The following is an 18,554-nucleotide window of genomic DNA, read 5'->3' as shown; positions in this document are numbered from 1 at the left end:
TCAAAAATTTCGCCGCTCCTCAAATCATCTCGCCCTAGGCCCGGGTCTAGGCGTGAATCCATCATCCCAGCACATTTGCCAACCGTGGTCTTTATATCTTAATTTGCATTACAACAAATTCCAAGGTTTCGTCGAGTTGTATGGAATGACGGCAGTCATGAAGAAGCTAAACTGTTTCTTTTTACATAGTTACTTATTCACCCGGACAAAACTGGCATTATCTCGCCGAATCCATTGGTGAATAAGAGAAGCAGTTGAACATGTATAAAAATAAGAATGTTAAGATACGAGGAAGATTTTTAGGTACATGGAACATCAAATTGCTTCCTACTTAAAAGACTGGAATGTAAAACTACGAAATTTATAAAATGTCAAAGTCAAAATTCCTATTGATAATTACCCTTACCTTTATCTTGCCGCATTTGTTGGTATTAACCAACGCCCCGGAGGCGTTCAAACACCTAGAAAAGAATTTGATGCTCAAAGCGCTGGAGGCGTTATGCTTCATCTCAACCGTCGATGAAATTTGTTCGTATTGTTCTTTTATCAACGTAACAATATTGGAACTATCGCCTTCCAATTTACCGACAGAAGCACCTTCTATAGTTTTCGCAAGTTGTTCGTATATTTCTATGGTGGATTTCGTAACGGCGAAAATTACGTTTATGGAATTTTTCTTGACGCTCAGATTTATTTGTTCGATCGAAGGGTAATCTTGAAAAGATGATTCCGTGTAAAAACCATCACCGGATAAGTGGCATTTGCCATCGTTCGGTTTCACTATGCCTCCAAGCTGGAATTAAATTCACAATCAAAGCTATTTCGATATTTCAAAATGTTTAGTGTTCTATAGGGCAACTTTTAATTGGAAACATAATTATGGATAGATAGTACATATTTTCATTTACCGTCTCCTTCCAGCACAACGGTTTTTATGAACTCTAGCATTTGGATAAATTTAAGATCACATTCTAGTTCCAACAAATTTCCCGTCCGAAGCTTTTTCTACATTCGCTTGTAATATCAAAGAATTCTGTGATTAGGTGATCCTCTTCCCAACACCATCTTCTCGTCAATTTCTGTTGGACTCGGTTTCAACATGAGGAACCAGTTGCTCTTCTATGCTTCTTGGCAATTATATCGATCTTTGATTCTCGAATGACCAATAGCACCAATGGAAAAGACCTTCCCAGTCTTGTTTGAATCTTGGCATTCTCAGATCCACTTTCAATGCTTTTGATGGAAATTTATTTGTCAGAACGTCCCATTTCTCAAAGATTCTTTCCATATTCATACCATTTCAATTATTCGATATTTATATATTGATCATAGTCAGTAGGAAAATTCGATGATGCTCAGAAAGGAACTATTCTTCGCTCTCTACTTTTTAATCCTATCATACCATCTTTCACCAGGTGCAGAGATTTAACATCTGCAATTATTTATAGTGTCCAATTATAGTTCCGTGATACACCTTCAAGTATATGTACTTTTTCTTTTATTACAACGTTACCATTTCACAACTATAGATACTTTAAATTCTCATAGTGATATTTGTTAAAAAAAATTTATTCCAACTTTAACCCTGTATATTTTTACAAATATGAAACAGAAGGAATCCAATATAAACAATCTATTAGAAACACGTTTTCTTAATTGATTCAGGCGTAATAGATATCTCAAATTTTTTCGAAAATATTGAATTTTGTATATAACCAAGTTATTGTATAGACCATCCACACCGGGCACCAGTTACTACCCAAGACATATTGTCGTCGTGATATTCGTGTTCACGGACCTCAAAAACCCCAGGATATAAATATATTCCGTAGACTTCATAACGAATTTCCACGAGACTCCAGTTAACGATGTAGATGTCTGCCACCCTGGGCACCTGGTGTTATTCGTGTTCAACGACCTCTAAAACCCCCAGGATATATATATTTGACGAAATTTAAACACGAATATAAGTGTTTTCGTATTGAGAATGTGTCAAATCAAAGTGTACTAACTTTAATATATTCCGAGCTTCCTAATACTTACGTTATTCATCGTCTGGGAAATAATTAGTTAAGATTCGTCGGTTTTAAATTATGTTATTTCTTGTAAAATCATTAAATTCATGGATTTCAAAATTCAATATTCAAATTGACGCTTGATGGAATTAATTGATTGAAATATTGATTCACGAATCTGTATTTACTGATCAATTCATAGTTATAGTTTCACTTTTTTTTGCTACATAATGTGAGCAAATATAAAAGTTTTGGTAACTTACCTTTCCATCTCCAGCGTAATGAAAACTAGCATCAGTGGAAAACACTAACAGTCTTCTAGCTTGTTCTCTCCAACCGATTTGATTACGGCAAACTATAGCTTGCATTATAGCGTCGAAACCGCCTTCGGGCGCGTCCAGATTTCCAGAGACGTTAGCTTGTTTGACCATACGCTAAGTAGAGAAACAATTGAACATAGCATATTTTTGGAAATCAGCAGGAAGAAATTTCAAACTGTTTTACATTTAGACTGCTTGGAATTTTAATGTTCATATACAAGTGTATCAATTAAAATGATTTAACTATTTATTTACATCACTTCCCTAGCATACTACTTTAATTGATTGTTTATTTTCCTTTTAGAACCCTCGACGGATCTGCCAACATAAATAGATATCAAGTTGGAAAGAATGAAGAGACCGTAAATAATTTTATGTTGGTAGTGCATTGGTGATCTGGTTCCGATTGCAGATTCATCAACTCGTGCATATAAAGGTTATCTATATGTACATTGTTTGTGTTATTTGTTTTAAAGTAAAATAATTCATTTTTTGCTTTATGCTTATACAAAACGTTTCACAAGATGACTCCTGGGTATAAATAATACTGAATAAGTGACATATGAGTAAAGTAATTGAGTTCATAGGGAATTATGATCATCTCTAGCATAAATATATTGTCACTAGGGGGTTTCCGAAGGTTACATCGACGACAACATGAATAAAAAGTTAGAACGAAAAAAAATGGTTTGTTGGAGTTAGCCCTTATATAATATGAGCTGCTCCTTAAGTAAAAACAGTTCTTCTCTGTTTTTTTTGTTTTTTGAAAAAATGGGAGGCGGGAGGGTATAGCTGCGACTGCATTATTCTCTATCGTCGACCATTTGGCTGGTGAACCCGGTTCACCAGGTTACAGGGAAACCGCAGAAAACCTGTCTAGGAAATCAAGGTAGAGTTCAGGGCTTGGAGGCGAGAAGGATTTCTTTGGCAGCGGAGTTGTTTCAATGACCGTTGTTAACTCTTTCATAATTTTTCTTCTTTTATTCACGGTAATAAACATTTCAAGCTAAACACAGGAATTGAAGATACCGTCTTTATACCTGCAAATATGAGTTCGATGTACCTTCCTACACAAGATTGTTTTCAAGTTGTATAAGCTGATGGGATTTTTATTTTCATTTTTTATCAACCTTGAAATAAAGCTATCAACCAAAAACAAATCATACACAGTAACTGAACCTTCAACAGTATACAGTACAATAAATATTTTTACCGTCTCGATTACTTTGTAGGTCAAGTAGACATGAGAGATTGTTGTCCATTTACACGATGACAGTGAGAAAATGACTTAGGTTTAAAAAATATTCACAAAAATGTAAAACAGTTCAAAATATGCATATTTAAGTACTTCTACCTTCATATAATAATAATAAATTTGTTAGTTGAAAAGTGGGTATGTTAATAATCGAAAAATTATTAAAAAGGAATAAATTTTTAATATAGCGACTAGTTAGAACTATGTTTATGTATGCATTAATAAAAAACAAAACATAAATGTATCCGATAGTGAGATTATATTCATTAGACACACTCTCGAAGAAATGACAAAACTTTGTCGATGCGAACCATGTAAGGTTCTTTCGCGGTAAATCTATTTTCGTTTATTCCTATAATGTTCATTTGAATCAGTATTTTTCAATCTTTTTGATTTCGCGACCCCTTTACAAGTTGAAAAATTCTGGCGACATAGGCGGTGTCATAGAAAGACTAAGAAATAATATAATTTAATTAAAAGACTACGTTAATGATTTTTTTCTATTTTCATACATTTATCTATATATATTCAGATCTACTCTACAAGCCGCGAGTGTTGAAAGTAGGTACAAGGTAAAGTTGGTAAAGCTACACGCGACTTAATTTGGATGCCAACTCACGCGAACTAAACTGCGACGGCGACGTTGCCACACCGCATTGTTGGGCACTTCCAGTCGCCGTAATAAAATAGTATTTTCCTAATTGTTGCTGTTGTAATTTTTCTAATTGTTGCTGTTTTTATTGTTGATGTTTTATGATGTTTATTTCTTTGTTGTTTGCATACAACTTTTTATTAAACTTAATTTTGGTGTGCAAAGGTTCCACGTGCTTAATTTGTATTGACTATTCACTTTTATATTGTTTTGTTTATTTTCAGGCATCCAGTGTCAATGAGTCAGCATTATTAGCTAGCTACAAAGTCGCGTATGGTTGAAATTATGGTCAATAAGCAGGAGGCAAACAAGTTGGAAAACGTACCACTTTCTGATAATACAATTTCACGCAATAAATGATATGGCCAATGATATCCAAGAACAAGTAATCGAAAAATTAAAGAACAGCCAACACTTTGCTAAGCAGTTTGACGAATCTACAGATGTTTCAGATTGTGCTCAGTTTGTAGTCTTTGAAACAGACGAGAGTATCATGGAAGAAATCTTATTTTGCAAAGCACTTCCTGCAAACACTTCTGGTCAGTGTTTGTACGATATGTTTTTAGAAAGCACTTTCAACTACGATATTGATTGGCAAAAATAGCGGACTCCTTGCGAAATTAAAATCGATAATGCTAAACATATCCTGGACACACTGTTTTCTTCATCTACAGGCTCTAGCTGCTAAGGTAGTACCTTCTGATTTAAATGACGTATTCAAGGAGGTAACGAAAATTGTGAATTCTATCAAAGGTAAAGCCTTACAAACTCGGCTATTTAGAATCGTTTGTGAAGATATGGGCTCTCTTCATCAAAATCTCCTTTATCACACAGAGGCCAGGTGGCTATCCAAAGGAAAGGTATTGACAAAAGTTCTAGAACTGAGAGCTGAATTGTTAATGTTCTTACAAGATGCAAAATCTGAATATGCTAATCGTCTTTGTGAGCCTATTTGGCTTAGAATTTTTGGCAGATCTTTTTAGCCACTTTAATAATTTGAGCAAGCACCTCCAAGGTCGAGAAGAAAATATTTTAACAGCTAAAGATAAAATCAAAGCATTTCACGCAAAGCTTCGTTTGTGGTCATCCTCTCTGCAAAACGATATATTTGAGTCTTTTCCATGTGTTCAGGAGATTGTTGAAGATAACGCATCAAACCAAAGTTTTGTAGTAAGGGTTCACATTCCTTGCCTGATACAGAGCTTGCATAATTTACAAGGGAAACTTTTGACATACATTCCAGACTTGCACACAGAAGCTGACAATGGGCGTAGATGGATTTTAAACCCTTTTTTGGACAAGCCAATAGATCTGGCTGATGTCACCACAAATATGAAAGAATCTCTTCTAGATTTAGCTGCTGATGGCATGCTTAAAATGGAATTTTATTCCCAAAGTGTCGTGTTTTGGATGAAAAGAAAACACGAATATTCAGAGCTAGCTGCTAGCTCTAAAATTATTAGTGCCATTCGCCACTTCATACTTGTGTGAACTGACGTTTTCTGCAATGGTAGACATTGAGACTAAAAAGAGAAATAGACTACAATTAGAAAGTGATTTAATTATTAACGTTTCAAAAATAACACCACGATTTGATAAACTTTTGAAAATAAACAAGCCCATTCTTCTCACTAAAATTGTATTCTTATTGTGTTCCTTGCCTTTTTCTTTCAGTTGGCGACCCCCCGACTAAGGCTCCGCGACCCACAGATTGAAAAACGCTGATTTGAATTATACCATAAACAAAATTATAATAATAAACATGAAGTTGAGATATCTAAGTTGATAACGAATAAAACTGTAAATCCGAAAGTGATAATAATGATATAATATGACTATTGGCAGACACAATGAAAAAAAAATAATAGATTAGTTTCACTACCTAAGTTATCTAACACCAAACTATTATTAGATGTCCTATTACAAAATGCTGATCTTCATAACCTAGAAAGTTAAAAAGTGTAAAAATCACAATTAAAAAGATAGCCATTCAAAGCATTATTTACACAATGCGTAACATTCAAAGCTACTAAAACGAAAGTGGTTAATTACAAAAAAAAATACGTAGAAAAAAAGGCACTCATTGATAATATTGATTTGACAATTCAAAATTACAATAACTTTAATAAATTTTTAATATTGATGGGGGTCATCTAACGTGTTAGATCATATCTTAAACATTTATGGAAGACGTGTTTCGAAGTTACAGCCGATAAAGGTTTCGAAAGCCTTGGACTGTCATATTAACTATTTTCTTCCATTATATATTATAAGTTCTCATAACATTTCTGAAACACCCCAGAAGGGTGAGACTTCAACAGCATTCTGTAGACCGAGAGGTTCTAATAAGTACGGGATCTCTTAGAAGGCTTCTAGATCGAGGACCAATTGAAAATTTTTTCCTTAGCATTAAAACACTGCAAATAACGTAAGTCTTCGGATATTGAAACCTCAGTTATGGAAAGATCGATCGATTTCGATTAGAAGATGTAGCTATCTAGTTTACTCGATACCGTTACAGTCTATTCAAAACGATTAATTGTTCTACTGACTGTATTCTAACAGAGTTGAAATCTGGTGACGTTTATATCATAGAGTTTACACGATCTGATGGTTTCGTGCTCTAATCACTTTTTAACTCACATCCTCGGAAACAAATTCAAGATGAGCAGAAAATTGTGATTTACTGCGTATAGTTGTTGGTTTTAGTGACAAGTTTGTTAACTATAGAATCATTTAAGTAATTTTTGTAGATATTAAGTTTGTAACATGCTATACGGCTTGTTACGATTTTCTTCAAACATTTTGATTATTCCTTTATTCACGTATTGTGGCGCAGTAGTCACTTCATATTTATTTATTCCAACATTCCAGGGGAATTAATTTGTTATCTCCATTCGAAAAATCAATTAATATTTTAGTTATTTTTAATAAATCTTTTAATTCAAACAAATTTTGTATTTTCATTTTATTCGTTTTTATTTGGGGAACAGAAAGAATAGAATAGATTCCTGTTTAGTTAATATTTAAAAAAAATATGAATTCAGTTTTTTTATGTTAGAGCGTAAGCTCCTTTTTATTCAAATCTCCACTACCTACACGTTCCTTTTTTAGTAATTTCTATCTGTGTTCCCGTTTCCTTCCCGAGTTCAACCACACAAAAGACTGAACCGTATCTCATTAAATTGAGCTCCAACAACTGGGAATTCAGTTGAGAGCTGCAATCATCCCCTATAAATAAGTCCCAGAATCGTGTCTGGGGATAGGTGTTTCCAGCTTTTCCACCTTTTAACGTCGTTCGTTCAAAATATAGTTGCGTCCAATTTAATATTATTTTTCACTCCATCTAAGTACCAGTTGTTTATATACTATAACTGAGGCCGAATATCACTTCCTATGGAAGAATCTCCAGCCGAGGAACTAAGCTTACAAGTTAAATATGAATTTTTCTAAAATTTAATGTAGTTTTAAGTATAATTTTGATAGATAGTTTGTTATAAAAATTCGTAAAACGATAAAGATTGTAGTTTCAGGAGAATTTAAATATTGCGGACTCAAAGTTTGAAAATTAGATTGATAGGGCAACGTAATGCTCAATATTAGAAAAAAAGGAAAGTGTAAACTCTATGGTTGAGGCTTAGTAAGAACTCTAAACGATCTTTTTCGGCTACCGCTTACATTTTTGACGTTGAATATTTGTAATAAATTGAAGAAAAAATTTGGAAACTTCTTCTTTTTATGGCTATGGAAACTGTTAATTTTTGGATTAGTAATCGTACTTTTTGAAAATGAATAACCCTATATATAACTATATATAAAACTTTCCGACTTCAACTTACTAGGACAAGTTGAGAAAACTATTTCACATGCATTGAGAAATTCCCACTAAAATTTCATCCATTTTCCACCTTTAATTTCTGTGTAACATTCGTATTAAGTGAGTTGTGAAGTTTTTTCTGGAAATGGGAGAAATTTGAAAACAAATATACGCCTACAAAGATGTACGGAGACCCTGAATCATTTTTCACTACATCAAAATTTTAGGCAGCCGTACTTAGAATTTGACTGAATACGAGCGTTCGGAACGACCAAAATACCTGCATCAACCAGGAATACCATCAGAAAAGATCACCAAATGGTACTAGACGACTATGGGATTAAAGATTATTTTCCTATATACCATAGATTAAGCTATCCTCGCGTTGGGAACCGCAGTTGATTACTTTGGACCAAAAAACGCATTCGAATGAACAATTCCCAGGTCTCAGTGACTCGGTTTAAGCAAAATGAAGGGAATTCATAAATTTAGATGAAACCTGGGTGCACCACTACACTTCTGAAACGAAAAAACTGTGGAGAGTGTATTGTAAATGGCGAAGCTGCTCTGAAATGGACAAAGGAGGTTCCATTGACCGAACAAATGATGATTATAAGATTATTTAATGTCACATCGAAAACCAGCTTTCGACTGGATTTCCTACAATGCACAGAGAGAGCATCAAATCGATAAGTTTGAAGCAAGAAATATCATCTTGGTATTCTCCAAAGCTTTTTTCGTATTGTGTCATATTTAAAGACACAGTAAACAATTTTATCTTGAAGTTGTAGTATATACCAAGCGTACTTTTCAATATAAAACCAGGAAGTTTAGAATCTTCAAGATTTTTGCGAAAAACACATTTATTATAGGGCCCTAATGATTAGCAGAACAAAAGAAATGAAACTGAAAACTAAGAAGTCGATTCCAATATGTTAAAATGTTATGTATTACTTCTAATTATTTTTTTTTTTTTCAAATATTAAAATTGAAAAATCTGTTGTGAAGATCGAGATACTACTTGTTAGCTTCTTTGTATAGGATGCCTTAAACTGATATGTTTTATAGAGTAGCTAAAAAATAGGATTTTTTTTTAAAATGGCGAAATTAGACAATGATGAGAACAACATTGAGTCGAGACCAGTTTCCATCTCAAGAAATTGTAGAGTAGGGTAATTATCATCATGAGATACAATTCAATGTCTGGTTTGGAACATAATCCGATATGAAATTGTTGTGTACTAGATAAAAATTTGAGAGGTTTTTGTACGTATTTTTTATTTTACTCTACAAAACATATCAATGTAGAACATTCTGTACAACCAACACCGAAATAATAATTTGTTTAAGAGAGGGTTTTAAATGTTTACAGAAAGAAAAAAAGGGGGTGTATTTAATATTGTTTCAGTAAGTTATTGGGCGGTTTAGTAATATCAAATGACTGGCGGCGGGTTACTATTTGGTTTTTTTTTGGTTTCTTATACGCGGACTTACTGAAAACTGTTGCGTATCGGTGGATAGTTTCAATGCGTGTTTGTATCCATAAGGAGCTGCACAATCTTCGCAAGGGTGTATCAAACTATAAATAAATACTACAGATAAAATCAAAATCGATAAATAATCGAAAATACCTGGAGTACAATTCAATCCAGATGAATTATACTATAATTTTAACTCTGTAGGATTGTCGGTAATGGATTTAACAAATGGTGAGCGAGGCGGTGGTAGCGATGAAAAATAAGTGATATATTTTGAAAAAGGGGAAATAATTTTACGTGAATGTGATGTCGACAACATATTTATGTATAGATTCAATTTCACGTTTCCTATAAAATAAACATTTGAAATGAATTTGTATGAAATCTAATCTCATCTTTATAACGTACTCATCAAAAAAGTTTGTCTTTCCGGTATATTAGCAAAGCAATCAATAAAATTATGTGCCTATGGGAAAATATGGACTTTATTCCACGTTCTGATCATATAATATTCGAAATACCTATTAATGGAGATTCACCATCATTATACTACCTTCCCCTGTGATAACGATTTTCGTTTCGAGTCGAATTTAGTAAGAGGATGGTCCCAACAACGAAAACATAAAAATTTTGGAAAAAAATATATTTGTTTTTCAACGTTATCTCAAAATAGCCTTTAACTGTCGACATCACCTCTCCATTGTTGGAAAATTTTTGACCACCGAGCAATTTTTTCAAGGCAATAGAAAATAATCCGAGGGGGCTTAATCTGGCGAATAGGGTAATACTTCAAACTTTAATTTTGGCCACTGCATTAACGGATGTGTAAGCTGGTGTATTATCTTGAAAAACAACAGTTTCTTCTTAGGTAAATGACCTTGTCTGCAGATAGAACGGTCTTTGCCTTCTTTTGAGCCGTTTCTCCCATTTCAGTTCATCTTCCATCCAAATTTTCAGTCACGATGTACCGCACTTTTTGAAACAACTACTATGTCTGTTAACCCGCGCACTTTCAGTCGAAGATCATCCAGTACCGCTTTGTCGATTTTCTTTAACATTGTTATAGTAGTCACCACATTTGATGCTGGTCTTCGCAGATCGTACGCCCTCGTTTAAGCTCTGCTACCCAATATTTTACTATTGATAACGATATTGATAATTCACCCAGAGTAGAATCTAGTTCAACTTGTATATTGGTTAGGTTAACGCCTTTCCAATAAAAATATTGTATCATGTAACGACAATCAATTTTTTCCATGTTTACAAATTCACTGAAAAAGTTCACATCCTACAAATATCTGGGACAAAAAATCCGAATGGGAAGAGACTGACTAATGCTGCATTTGGTAAGCTGAGACATGTATTCGAATCAGATATACCGACATGTCTCAAACCAAAGGTGTTTGACCAATGTCTGTTTTGACTTATGGCTCGGAAACACTAACATTGACATAAAAAACTGTAACTATAATAAGCATAACTCATCGAGCCATGGAGAAAATTTAATAACTGCGTAAAAACAAAAGTTACATACAAGGATGGTCCCAGAAGTACCTGGCTAGACCTAGAGAACCGCTCCAAAGAAGACAAAGACCGTTCCATCTGCAGGCAAGGTCATGGCGTCGGTTTTTTGTGATATGCGTGGGATAATTTTCATTGACTATATTGAAAAAGGAAAAACTATCAACGGCGAGTATTATGAGAACTTATAGCAACGTTTGAGACAAGAAATTAAGCAAAAACGGCCGCATTTGGTCAAGAAGAAAGTGTTGTTTCATTAAGACAAGTCACATATTTAAAATGGAACTGGGTTGGTCATGGGAAGCACGAGTAAGACTATAACAAATTCTTCAGTTTCAGCAAGTAATGAAGAACCACAAATATTTTTGATGATCATTGGATTGATGAAGTTGTAGAAGAAACGAAAACTATGCAAAAAATATTTTGATATCCAAAAGTCAAAGTAAATACTCTATTTAGTTGACGTAATACAAATGAAGAATTTTGTTTAAGTGATTAATAGATGTTACAAATCTGCCTGACAATGATAGAGAAGAAGAAGAAGAAAAAGAAGAAGAACACCTAAAGTAGCGCGAATACATTTTTCAGCAGCATCAAGTAAAGAAGAACCACAAATATTTTGTATGGTTATTAAATTGACGAAATTGTAGAAGAAACAAAGAATTTCATTTATAGCGATTAATAAATTTCCATTCTGGTCGTTTTTTCTGGTAAAAATAAATAAAATCTCTCGCCACTTGTAAATCGATTACTGACAATCCCATTGAATTTTTAGTATATCATTTATGCTTGTCAATTTGAGAAGAAGAGAGAGAAAATAATATAAGTCAATACAACAGGAACAAAATAATTTCGACTTATTTATTTTAACTCCATCTCTCTACTTGCCAAACATTTGAATATGTAGTATAACAACATATTATATTACAAAAGGAACCAATAATGTGGTGTAACTTAGATCGATGACGAAATATCAAACGAATCATATAATGAAACCTCAGTTTTCTTAAGATCAATTAAAAATATCGATTCAACTCCACCTTCACAAAATTTTCATCACATACATCTGTCGATGAGTTATATTTGCATGCAATCATAAAATAATATTTTGGAGATTAATAACTGTGTGTCACTATTTAACTATAAATAGATTTGCACCCTGGTTTTTATGTAAAAATTTTTTCACATGCCATTACGTATTTCACTTATACTAAAATTATTCACACATTCCCATATTTCCGCATGCCACTAAAGATGCGTTCAGATTATAGAATTTTTAATTTTATTATAATGTCACAAAAACTAAACATAAAGTTCAAAATTTTTAGATTTTGGAGTTAGCAGTATTCACTACTTTCGATAATTTAAATTACGCGCCATTAATAAAATTTAAATCTAACAGTATTTTGGTTCGGTTGAGGTAATTTTTCACCAAAAAAACAAGTTAAGAGATTGATTTTTTTACAAGTATCTCAAAGTATACTAGTTGATTTTGGAAAAGCTTCAGGGGTCTATCGATTTCCCAAAGTTGAAAAAAATCTAGAAAATCTGATTTTCGAAATTTCCCATTATTTCAGACTGAGGTGAAGATAGATGAAAATAAAAAAAACACGTTGTAAGGTAAGTTTTTCTTGACAAAAAAAGTCCCTTACACTTTTTTTGAAAAATGTATAATTTTCTCGGAAAAAATTCGTAAATCTATCGTCGTTTTTCTAAGGCAATCAAATCAAATAAATACCTCCTACAGTCACCAAAATTATCAATTTTCATTGAATTATTCATAAAATTACTTTTGTAGAAGGGAATATTTCTATTTTTAAAACAAACAATTGAAAATATTAGAAAAATTTTCAGAAAACTTTCAAATAATTTTTTTTAATTTATTGTAAAAAATTTGGAAAAAATCACTACATATTAGAATGTATTCTTCAGGCTCATTGTATTTTGTACCTGGATACTTTCTTACCTGTACGTTACTTACATTATATTCTCTGAACCCCCTTGTATATGTTAAGTGATTCGAAGTGTCCCTTAGACACTTGAAGTTACATCAACGTGTCAAACTTTTACATAAATATCCATTTCTATAATTAATTATAGCTTTTGTATGCAATAAGATTTATTATTTAAGATAGCTTGTACACGGATACTGTGTTCTTAATAGTTTGATATTCGTCGAGTTGAAACCACTTTATTTATTTATATTGTTTTGCTTGATAAATAGCATGTTTACGAAGTTGTGCATCGAATTATTCAACTCATGCAAAAAAATTGATCGCATCTTTATTCAGTGCCTATCATAAGTGGGAATAAGACCTAAATACCACACTAACTAGTCACAAACGTAACGATCATATTGTGAAGCAATGCTAGATATACAATATAAACAAATGAGAAAGCAACTAAGTCATTTGATAATATACAACTTTTACAAACTAGATAATACGAAATAAATTTTATTATTTGTAGTTAAAATATACAAATGGCAAATTTAAAACGTTTGTGATTATGTTTTAGTGAAAAAACTACAACTTTGACCAAAAAATTAACGAATAGACCTGTCAGGACAAACCTAACAATGTTTTAAAGCAGACGATCAATATATCAGATAAATATGATTTCCCATTGAACAAAGTACATATTAATCAATATGTTTTTTTCAATTTATGGGTTTCTACACCTACCTTCTATTATAAACTGTTTTTTTATATAATTTTTGACAAGACAAAAAAATATAGAAAACACTAATTTTATAATAGAAGAGACCTAAAATCAAGAGGATTTATTAACTTAATCAATATATTGATATGTTCATTAATTTAATATGTTTAAAACTCTCCCAAAAGATCAATATTCGACCAATGTACATAATAATATAAGAATATCAATTAATATTCATCTAAAAAATACACTTTTAATTATTGAAGCTGTCGTTAACGACCAACATTTGATAAATATGTATGTTAATCAATATATTGAATTATTTATTAACCAAACATTATTAAAACTTTCCCAAACAATCAATATACATATATTATTATATGACTTGAAGAGTTCATGAATAAAAGATCTATAAATAATATAAATCGAATTTATATGTATATTAATCCATATATTGAGGTGTTTATCAGTTAAATATGTAGTTAATATGTTTTAAGCTCTCCCAAACAATCAATACATAAAAATTAATACATACATATTGATTCATGTATTGAAGTATTCATAAAAAATACAATACAAAGAGTTGAGGCTTCTCTAAATGATTAAAATGCACTATATATGTAAATTAATCAATATATTAAAGTGTTTATCAATAAAATATGCTGTTAATATGTTTTAAGCTCTCCAAAACAATCAATACATAAAAATTAATACATACATTTTGATTAATTTATTGAATTATTTGAAAAAATGTTCACTATTTATGGTTTAGGCTTCTCTGAATGATAAAAATGCACTACATATGTATATTAATCAATATATTGAAGTGCTTATCAATCAAATATGGAATTAATATGTTTTAAGCTCTCCTTTACTTCTAATATATCAATTAATACATTTCGTTCAATATATTTGTGTATATTAGAGTAACTATCAAACAACTAAATCAATAAATGAGCAAATCAATACATTACAGTATTTATTGATCAAATATGCTGTTAATATATTGAAACCTTTCTCAAATCTATGAATGGACCAATATAGAAGCAATGTATGCATTAATCAATACATATTAACAGTTTTGATTAAACCTCTTCTACACATGCAACTATTTTAAACATATTGATCTGGATTGATGGTCTAGATTTTTTTTTGTTACCTGTCAGGACTTTAAGTAGTTGTAGTTCTTTATAATGCAATTATGATAACCAAATAAACTCCTTGTATTTGATATACTGGATATTCTTAAGCTTACAATGATCTAATAATGTCCAATATATGAACGTAAGCTTTTCAAAACTAAGCAAATATTTAAAAACCTTCAAAATTTTTTAAAACAAAAGTTTCTTCTAGAAGAAATCACATTAGGTAGTCTATAGGTTTTCTATAGCGTTATAGGTTTTATATTTCTCAAACATTGTTACATCCATAATTTGTCACCTTAAAAAATTATCGAAACAATTTTTAGATATAATAGATATTAAAATAAACTTCACTTATCATGTCAAGTATCACGTTAAACTTAACATGCCATGTGTCACATAAGACTTGACATGTCAAATGTCACGTTAAACTGCACATGTTATATGTCACATTAGACTTAACATGTCAAATGTCACGTTAAACTCCACATGTCATGTGTCAAGTCATATGTCACCAAGTAGTATTATAAATATTAATTGAATATTGATAATGGAAAAATATTGCTTGAATGTAAGCTTAAATAATGCCAGTATTTCGAACGAAAAAATTATACACATACCAACAAATATGAGTATTGTACTTTAAATCAGAAAAAGCTGAGAAACGAGTAGTGACATCTACAGTATTTATTATACAACATACTATTTTACAAAATGCGTTTCTAAGCTTTTAAATGTGTCCTACGACATTAAGCAATCACATTATCCCACAATATAACTAAATACCATACAAATAAATGAATCAGGCAAAAATTATGACTTAGCTGGAAGAGAACATAAAATGAAAGAATATATCGATTTCATAAGGACAAAAAAGGATCGGGAAAAGGATGTTCGTAACTCCAATTTGTAAATCACAGAAATTTGCTATCATTAAAATTTAAATTTATAGTTAGAAGTTGGCAAACTTCCATGTTTAAAAAATAATAATAGAATATAAGCATTTCGAAATAAAATTTTAAACAAGCAATGAATAATTTATAGTATAAAATAGTAATAATGAAAGCAAGCAATAATTTATTGTTGGATTTTTACGAGTGAATCCTAATAAGCACAGACATAATGGATTAGTACACTCTTCGAGTTTTTGCTAAAAACCAAAATTTTTATGTATATTTTGGTTTGAATATTGTCACGAACTCGTCCACGACATAGGCCGTGAAGCCGGTCCTGTCCGGGTATAATGGAATTACAAACAGCAGCGAGTTGTTTAAGCTGTTTTTTTTTAGACTAATATCTAGAAAGATCTTCTTATTTATGTGATTGTTTATTTTCTTGAATTTTTGAGAAACTCATTTTGGGTCCATAAAAGAGTTGATTTTAATCGTAGCCTGATAAATCGATTCATAAAAAAATCCAGGTTTAAAAAATCGATTTCCAAAAAACCTATTTCTTCCCAAGTTTATTTTTACAATGTAATTATGATTCCATTTTATAAAAAACAAAGAAGATACAATAATAAAAAATCTCTGAGATTTTATAGTTCAGGAATTCAGGGAATTTGATAATATCAAGTCTACCGGAATCCAAATGGTTCCATTCATCATTTGCGATGTTGCCGCCAATTAGAAATCGAGTTTTTTTGTTCTTGCGAGGAAAGCATAAGATCAAAATTTAGGTCCACAACTACCTGTGATAAATGATTAAATTCTTCGTTTCAGCCCTTCCCAGTGCAAGTGTATTACATGCAGAGAGTTTTTTACAAGCAACGGAAACTAAACACACAGCCATCTCGCTAGTTTTTGAATAATTAAACATTCAAGTAATTGTAAATAATTTTATGGTTTTTACTAAAATAAGAAAAACTTAATATCGAGGGTGAAATATCGATCTACTGAAACGATTTAGTCCAATATATCCATTTGAAAAATCGACTTATTTGATCCGAGAAATCGATTCCTCGATTAATCGATTTCACATTGTCATGTCTAGAAACCAGCAGTAACAACATAGACAGCGTACCAAAAGGTTGAGACATAATTTAGTTAATTTTTTCATTTTAAAAGACAAAATTCGAGATTTAATAACAACTTAATATATTTTTTTGTTATTAAATATCATTTGTCTATTATTTATTCAACTATGTTCAATTAAATCAGATTCAGAATATTTTAATTGACAGATCTACAAATCGAAGTTACATTTTACTAAGAAACGATTGTTCAGGAAACTTACTGAAAAAAATTGCGTATTTTTGTCAAGAGTCATATGGTGTCGAAATCCATAAGGAGCTACACAATTATCACAGGGGCGCCGCAACCTGGAGTAGCCAATAGAACAGTTTTTATAATAAAATTTACATCCTCCCTAAACACACACACGCATACAAACCACAAGAAAATAGTCAAAATAAAAAAATATTTTATATCCAATACAGATAAAAAGTAAAACTTTTTTTCAATTTTCTTATTTACGTTTACATTTTCAAGTTCAAAATACCACATTTTTTGGATGCAATTCGACTACATTTTTGTTTATCGGGTATAAAAGTATATTAAAATTTTTCTATGAACATCTATTATGACATATCGATGTAAAAAAACATTTTTTCACGTTTAAAAATAATCAAACATTCTTTTGAATTTTCAATATCAACGAACTTTTGATCAGCATTACCCATTTTGATATGGCCACTTTAAAAACTAGAGAGCTAACTACAAATCATTCTTTATTTGAACATAAATCAGCAATCAGAATCATAAAGTATTCTACGAAAACGGTTCAATTATAATCCGAAACAAACGTTGTAGCCAGTATTTTTTTAAGGTCGCGGCTTGATCATGTCCCTTACTTAAGCCGATACCACACGATGAGTCGAATGCTTCCAATGTTGGAAACTGGTATGATTGGACGCAACGTGACGTGTGGTCGTAGTCGCATGTCATTCGACGAAATTTTCATTTTCAATGTTGGAAATTGGAACCTTGACCATGGCAATTGGGTTTTTTGATCCCAGCATTGGAAAGAATTTGGAACACTTGTACAACTACACACAATTCTTGTCCTCTCACGTGTGAATGCCACGTGTTTTGTACGAAAAACCAAGGTTCTAGCCTTCCTCCAATATTCAGTCATACATAGAAACGCGAATGTTGACGCAAACGTTGGTCGCATCGTGTAGTACCGGCTTAACAGTATGACATAGTCTTCGTCACGAACGCACGTTTAACTCGCGTACTACGACCATAAGTAAACGTCAAGTGCCGACTCCAATTAAACGCGCAAAGTATTGTCATTCGTAGGAAAGGATTGAAAATACGTAAATTCTACGGCGTTTACGAAATCAATTCGGTGGTGAAGAGTGTATGAGTTTTCTGTATTCAAATGGGCCAATGATGGTCATGAAACCATCGAGAATGAGCCACGTGATCCGGATAATATTTGCAGAACTTTTCCTCTTTTTCTTTAATTGTTAATTTATCTAACAGTATGAGTATTAAGACTAATCTATATGTAAAATTTCAACAAAATACATTAAAAAGATGAAGGAAACTAACTGTATAATCACGATAGAAAAATAGTTAGCTTAGTTAATTCTCTAAATGACTCCTCTTTCAATTTATGATCGTCAATTGTAGTTGTTAACTTTCTTTTCATTAAATGTTCTTCATGAATATTAAAATAGATTTTCAT

At 31.7% G+C, this 18,554-nt stretch overlaps 1 protein-coding gene across 4 annotated transcripts in view; it reads right to left on the bottom strand.

The window, feature by feature from the left end:
• The window catches only part of LOC130902202 (integrin beta-PS), a 42,144-nt gene that overhangs the window by 10,502 nt on the left and 13,088 nt on the right, over nucleotides 1-18,554 (bottom strand). For 3 of the 4 annotated variants that reach the window (XM_057814112.1, XM_057814114.1, XM_057814115.1), the window contains exons 5-7: nucleotides 9,554-9,638; nucleotides 2,279-2,449; nucleotides 407-793 (exon numbers count right to left, since the gene is read on the bottom strand). In XM_057814112.1, the coding sequence (XP_057670095.1) occupies nucleotides 407-793; nucleotides 2,279-2,449; nucleotides 9,554-9,638 (643 nt within the window). Of the gene's footprint in view, nucleotides 1-406; nucleotides 794-2,278; nucleotides 2,450-9,553; nucleotides 9,639-17,096; nucleotides 17,182-18,554 lie in introns of all 4 variants that reach the window. The other variant, XM_057814113.1, reaches the window with a different exon arrangement.

This window comes from Diorhabda carinulata, chromosome X (assembly GCF_026250575.1).
Source record: "Diorhabda carinulata isolate Delta chromosome X, icDioCari1.1, whole genome shotgun sequence".
NCBI classification, from domain to species: Eukaryota; Metazoa; Arthropoda; class Insecta; order Coleoptera; family Chrysomelidae; genus Diorhabda; species Diorhabda carinulata.
The sequence above is the reverse complement of the archived record's forward strand: the minus strand, read 5'-3'. Positions and strand labels throughout refer to the sequence as shown.